Here is a 7,091-nt window from a genome sequence, read left to right on the forward strand (position 1 = left end):
GTACTTTCTGTTTTAGGTTTGAAGCAAAGAAGAGATGGGAAACCAAAAGCAACATGGGATATATGTAACTAGGCCTTCGTCCTTGAAAAGTTGTATCTTACTGCTCAAAGGGAGCCCGCTAAATCTGATACCAGTTAGGGAAAGTAAACAGCAGATTAGTGGGTCAATTCTCCCTATTTTTTCAACCTTTTAAAAAAATGTATATTATTTTGTTTAAAAAATTAGTTTTTCTTAATAAATATGAGAATATAGTTAAGAAAAAATATAAGGGAAATAATGTATACATACATCAGTGCTTAAAGTATTAATGAAGTCATTGATATGGATATACCTGCTATTGGTTCACATTGAAATCCCTCTTTATGCCATAGAAAATAATATTTATTTGATTGCCATGGCCAAAGTAATTTTGTCTTCTGGTGGCTTTCCAAGCATGGTTAGGCTGTTGGTCAGAACAGGTATACTCTGTGAGCAGGCCTTGCCAAACTTACTGTAATAGCCTTGCAGGACTCGGGATCACTTGCACTGTTAAGGTATCAGTTGGACTTTATTGGAGTAATATATTTATATACAGCAAAAATTACTTGCTTTCCACTATTTGATGAATATTTAGCAATTGAAATCTGTGTAACTTAAATATTTATGATCATAAACTATCCTCATAGATTTTCTTTTTTAAATAATTGTATTTATTTGTTAGTAAGTAGGTCATAAGTATGCTTAAGAGCATGTAACCAAACCAGCCAAAAAACATTCAGTTCTAATACAAATGATGTTTTGTCTAAATATTTTTTTCTAGAAAATTGGGTTTTGTTTTGTTTTTCCCATGGCTGCTTGGTAAAAGTCAATGAATAATTTTAAGTACCTTTGAGGATGGAAAATGTCATACAGTTTGCTTTGGTTTAAATTCTTCCTGAGAATACACATAGACTACTCACGTCTCATTGTCTCTTTTATCCCTGTGGTTCTTTGAATTTTAATGTTCTTCTTAGATAGCATATTAGTCATGAAGTTTGGATATTGATAAATAGATAATCATTTTGATATTACTTGGAAAATAATGTTTTAAATTCTTTAAATATATGGTTTGTATTATTTCATTCTTCTTTCTCTTTGTTTACGCACACTCTCTCTCTCTCTCTCAATTATTTTGGAGAGTGGATACCTTGAAAGATATCTTACCTGTCATCATAGAGTATAGGAAAATATGCTAGCATTGCAGAATTCTAAAATGAACTTCAAAAGATCTTGTAGAGAGCACATAAGCTGTCCCACAAATGGTTGTTTATTCTTTGCATCAATTTCTCCAAAAAAAACGATCATATCACTGTGTTGGTCTCAGTTCTCAGAGGTGGAGAAAAGCTTATCACCATTGTCATCAGCTAATGTTTTCTTCTGAGGCCAAATAATCCTAATTCCTCTGAATGACTTCCAGTTATCTAATCTAAACCATCTCAGGGGTTATACACAGTTCACACTATGAAAAATCAAACTCAGATTTTTTATGTGAATATAAATGTGAATTGAATACCATACATGAAATATTCAAGGAGATGGTGTGCAGGTATGCCTTTAAGAAAGTCCAACAAATACAAATCTGAATTTTTAGAAGATATATATTTAACACATTATATTTCAAAAGATTTTTGGAATCATGGACTAGTAGACCTGAAGATTTTTGTGGCTACAGATATTAAGACTCAGAGACATGACATAACTTGTCCAAAATCATAGTCAGTCAGTAGTAGAATCAGAATTAGAACCAAGGTCTTATTAATTGTCAGTGCAGTGCTCTTTAGAGTGCTCTGTAGTTTCTATTCAATGTGATTTGGTTTTTACATAACTTTTCCAGAACAGTTTTACAGTGAAATATATCTATACTATCCAGAGCATTAGGTAGGTTTTACATTATGAGCATTAATGTTGCTTTTTGTGTTTGGGGGAAAGGGAATGGTTCGTTGTTGTTTGAGGTCATAGAAGTCATTGTTTTCCATTTAAGGAATGATGATTCATTGGGGAAATAGAACTTCAACAGCTCTTTTACCCAGTTTTATAATTCATCTTAAGAATATGAACTGAACATCTTATTGTTTTTCAATTTCTGTTTTTCTCTTTATACATGACATGTCTTTGAGGGTACAGTTACATGCCATTTATAGAATCCCTGTTATATTCAAAGTCATTCTAAATGTCTAAGAGAGGTGATAAGGCATATTGTAATACTAACCATTGTATAGACCTATTCTGTAAGGAAGTACCTAAAATTTTGTTCAGAGAAAATTTTCTATAGCAGCAGGTATTAATTCTCTGATTTATTAGATACATTGTTTAAAAACATAATTTTCTGGAAAAAAAATGAAAGATTGCTGTGCTTGTTGTAACTGTGATATAATGGAAAGAGGAATATACTAGTCATCAGAAGACCAGTCAGAAGACTTGTTTTTAGTATGGGTTCCACCACTAACAGTGTCACTTTGAACAAATCATTTCAGCTTTCTAGGCTCTAGTTTTTTCTCATTTGTAAAATGGGGATATTGCCATCTGCTCTCTCACCGGAGTATAGTAAAACACCAATGAAAAAGCACTTTGAAAACTATTAAACCTGTGCAAATGAAAAGGCTAGGGAATATGTTTTCCTTCTACCTATTCCTTCTTTCTACTTCCCTTAGGCCTATTTCCTTCAGGCATTGTCTAACTTCAGGGGTAGTGCTCAAGGCTAAAAATCCTTCCTGATTCACAAGTTCAGCTCTAGTAACTGATATGGCAAGATTTTGAGAAGTGTTAGAAAGTCAAACTACTCAAAAGATTTTCCGATTGCCTGAAATTTCCCACATTAGACTTCTTGAAGCCTTAGGGAGTTGTGTGTTTTAAGGTACTTGTTAAAGGGCTCTAAGGGTATAGGATCTAGAAGTTATCTCAGGTGTGGGGAAGGGCCAGGGAACAGTTCACAGCTCCTGGATGCTGCTTGAGCGCTGCCACCATGGCAGTCCAGCATAGGGACAGTATAGGGGTCCTTTTGAACGATTGTGTCTGAGTGGAAATAGGTGGGAGAGGTGATGCTGAAGGTAGCAGCCATCAGTGGAGAACCTAGGATCTACCACATCTGCTCTCAGGGCACTGCCAGAAGTGCCTTGAGCTGCCTGTGCAGATGCATTATCCCACATGGGGTGTTTTTAGCCAATCATGGATTTCATTTGTGTAGAGAGCAATGATGAGGCAGTTTCCCTGCCGGGCCAGACAAGCCCCTTTTCTGTTCAGGGTATCCTACTCACAGTCTGGCCAAGCAGAGACCTTGGTCTCCCAGGCTCTGGGACCAGCTCACTGTTGATTCTCTATGGCATACTGCCTCTCCATCTTCTATCATATGAATTAGAAATTTTACTCTGTCATTTTTAAAAACAAAATGATTGATGCAGTGATCATGCTACACATGTATGTGGCTAATAACATTCTCCATACTGTTCTCAGCAAGAAGAAGGGTACATTCTAGAGAAGTAATAACTCTACTACCTGAAGCTTCTACATATACATTTGCTGCCCCAAGAATGCTGGAGTTAAATTAGTAATGTAAATGTCAGTTATTGTTAACAGAGATTAATATGTTTCAGGCCACCGGTATGGCATTAATGTAGCTGGTTTATTGTTTAAGTCCTTCAGGCTAAAACAACTTACCAAAGAATAGTAATTTCAAGCTTTACAGCATTGATTCTGAGAACTAAAGTTTGCAGTGCATTTTTGTTTGGCAGCCCTCGGGATGTTTCTGATTTTTCAGTAGAACATTCTATTTCTTTCACCAAGAGGAGAGTTTGAATATGGTAATCTAAGGCCAGTTATAATTAGTTCTGATGACAGACTTAAATACCACTGCCAAGGTTGTAAATCAGTAGCTAAACAGGTTTCTACAACTGATTATAAATCTCTTAACTCCATATTTTAAATGCTTCTATTTTTGAGGTAGACAGATATGAATGGGGAGGACAGGGATAGGAATAAAATGTTATTTAACTTTGGACATTGGCTTAGAATGTCAAATATCAAGTCTTCAGATAAAAACTTATATGCTAACAAATTTTGTTTCTTCAGTATCTTCTTGCTTGAGTTGTTCCTATGTTTTTGGTTTGTCATTTGATACTATTATTTTTTAGTGCAGTAAACTTTGTTTCACTTGTAAAATACTAAGAATGTTTAGTGATATAAATTTAAAGTGAATACATAATATATTAGTACAAATTGTATATTTTTGTTTATAAAGTTTTATGTATCTGCTGTCTTTTTTAATACTCAAAAAAACCCAAACCTGTGATGAGGTAGTACAAATGTTACTCTCTTGTTTCCATGTGATAGAAGAAGACACAGGTTCAGAGAAATCATAGAGCCAAATAAACCTCACTGAGCCTTAAACTTCACTGTTTCCCAGTGATGCAGAGCTTCAGATTTCATAGTATGCATACAGAAAAGTGGTATAAAATTTCTAAGATACATATTCCACAGCCCCAAAACCTTTCTGTGTCAAGCTGATGTTACAAATAACGTGCCATTTTTATTGCAGAATTTGTTTTCCTTTTTAAAGAAATAATAAATTGAAGGTTGTGGAAATAGGTGACATCGAGACAGGTCATACACAGGAAAAAATTATGACACCTCCATTGTCAAAGGTTCTGGAACCAACTGAAATGCTTCAAGTTTTCCATGTTGGCACAAGTCACCTTTATTTTTAGTATCTGGCAGAACAGCAAATGCTTTGCATGTCAATTTAGTATTTTTTCAAGCCAACTGTTTATTCTCTGGCTTAAAATTTACACTCTACTAAAGTCTTAGCCATGACTTTCATGAAACAAATAGTAATATTTGGACAAAGTATGTACACGTAAATCTTTTCCAAAACCAAATGTCGATTGAACCAGTGCTGGGTATTTATGGCATCAGTGCCTTCTTAATATGATAATGGATCTGAAAGTGCTTTGAAAAAAAGCAAAGTGCTCCAAAAATGTAGCCAAAATTATTTTGTACTTTAAATAATTAATGTTATGCCATCAATGCCATTTTAATTATTTAGGAAGTATAAGAGCGTGTATTTCTGTGTGAAATTATGCTGAAATCCTGTTTCCAGGGTCTTGTTGCATCTGAATCCATCACTTGTATTTTTCAGAAGCACCAGAAATCCATGTATTAAAATAAAGTTTTTGTCTAAGTAGATAGAATTATATAGGAAGATGTCTAGGACGTTTTCTTCCTACCTAAATGATGATCTCTTCTTAATTGCAAAATCCAAGGACCTTTTTTTTTTCTGTCTTTAAAATTCTTAAACCTCTGTCAGCATTTAATGATGCTGACCACCACCATGTGCTTCTGGGATACGCTCTCTTTTCTGAGTTTTCCTGACAGTGATCTCTCCTAGTTCTTCTATCTATCTGACCACTTTTTTCCAGTTATTCTTTTTTTGTCATTTATGCCTTGCCTTCTATGTGTAGGTTTACCTGAGGTCACTACCCTAGGCCCCCTTCTTTCTCTTCAGTCTCTGATCTCATTAGCTCCCATGGGTTCAATTATCTATACGGACAACTCCCAGATCTATCTATCCAATCCCCTTCTCTCTCTTGAGCTCTGGTCCCATATCACCAGCTACCTATTAGATATTTCCAATCAAATGCCCCATAGGCATCTCAAACATAACATATCTAAAGCAGAACTCATTATCTTCCCTCTACTCTCCCCCCAAAATCCTGATTCTCTACTTGTTTTCATAACTACAAGTAGAACCATCCTTGTCACCCAGGTTCACAATGTCAAAATCATTCTCAACTCTTCTTCCTTACCTCTTCATCTGATAGTTTCCTAAATCTTGTCTTACCTCTGTAGTATCTTTCATGTGTTTCATTTTCTCTCCACATAGATACCACCCTCATTGAGGCCTTCATCACCTCTTGCCTAGACTATTATAATACCCTCATAATTAGTCTTCCTCCATTCTCTTTCCACTCTAGTCAGTTCTCCATATAACTGCCAAATTGATATTCTTAAGATACATGAACATTTGACTTCTCTGCACAAAATTCTGTTTCCTCTCAGATAAAATACAAACTCTGCTTACCCTTCACAATCTCATTTTAGTCTCTGTTTCTGGGCTTACTGCACATTGCCCTTCACATATGCTATGATCCAACCAAACAAGCCTACTTAGCATTCTTCATATATGATGTACCATTTCCTATCTACATGCCTTTTCGTTCATGCCCTCTCCTCTCTTCCACCACATGCTATCTTTAGCTTCTATCAAGACTTAAGTGCCACCTTTCTACATGAGACTTTACCTGTTCCCCTCAGGGAGTGGTGTCTTTGCCCCTAAGAATTACTTTGTATTTACCCTTGCTTGTATTTTGTTCTTATTTGTCTTGTCTACATAGAATATAGACTCTTCGGGGCAGATCCCTGGCATGCAGGATACATTTTGTAAATGTCGAACAAACTTTTACAGACAGCCTATGGATGAGATAATTTACTTGGTTTAACTTAATATTTTTATATTAACAGATCTTCAGTGCAAGAGACAAGAAAGTACAGCCTTTACGATCTGTCTTCCTTAAGTCCCTGAAAGCAATAGAAAACACCATGGGAGTTTTGACATGAATAGCACAAACTACTAGTCGCCAGCAGCAGCCACACATATCAGGCCAAAATTACCATAAGGAAATCTAAAAGGGCATCTTTAGCAATTTGAGTCTGGTTTCAAAATGAAGGCAATTGCTGGCCAAGAAGCAGTGGTGTTTCATTCTATTAGTGCGGTGGAGACACTAAGAAGGCATAAATTCTATGGTATAATGGGATTTTATTGCTAAATTGTATTTTGTGTTCTTCATTACAGTTACATGAATGCACAGACCTTACTATTATTACAATTGGACGTATTGTCTGATATACTTGTAAAAAGTCAAGAAATAGATGGAGAATGATTAATTATATGGGGGCAGCTAGGTGGCACAGTGGATAGAGTGCAACCCTGGAGTCAAGAAGACTCATCTTCCTGAATTCAAATCTGGCCTCTGATACTTATTATGTGACCCTGGGCAAGTTGCTTAATGTTGTTTGCCTCA

General features: G+C 35.6%; 1 protein-coding gene across 2 annotated transcripts in view; it reads left to right on the forward strand.

The window, feature by feature from the left end:
* The window catches only part of FAM204A (family with sequence similarity 204 member A), a 41,323-nt gene extending 36,917 nt beyond the window's left edge, over positions 1-4,406 (forward strand). For both annotated transcript variants that reach the window (XM_027851764.1, XM_027851765.1), the window contains exon 8: positions 17-4,406. In XM_027851764.1, coding sequence (XP_027707565.1) covers positions 17-68 — 52 coding nt within the window. In that variant the 3' untranslated portion in view covers positions 69-4,406. The remainder of the gene's footprint in view (positions 1-16) is intronic.
* The last annotated feature ends 2,685 nt before the right edge of the window (positions 4,407-7,091 follow it).

This window comes from Vombatus ursinus, unplaced genomic scaffold, assembly GCF_900497805.2.
Source record: "Vombatus ursinus unplaced genomic scaffold, bare-nosed wombat genome assembly UNPS02009205.1, whole genome shotgun sequence".
Taxonomy (NCBI): Eukaryota; Metazoa; Chordata; class Mammalia; order Diprotodontia; family Vombatidae; genus Vombatus; species Vombatus ursinus.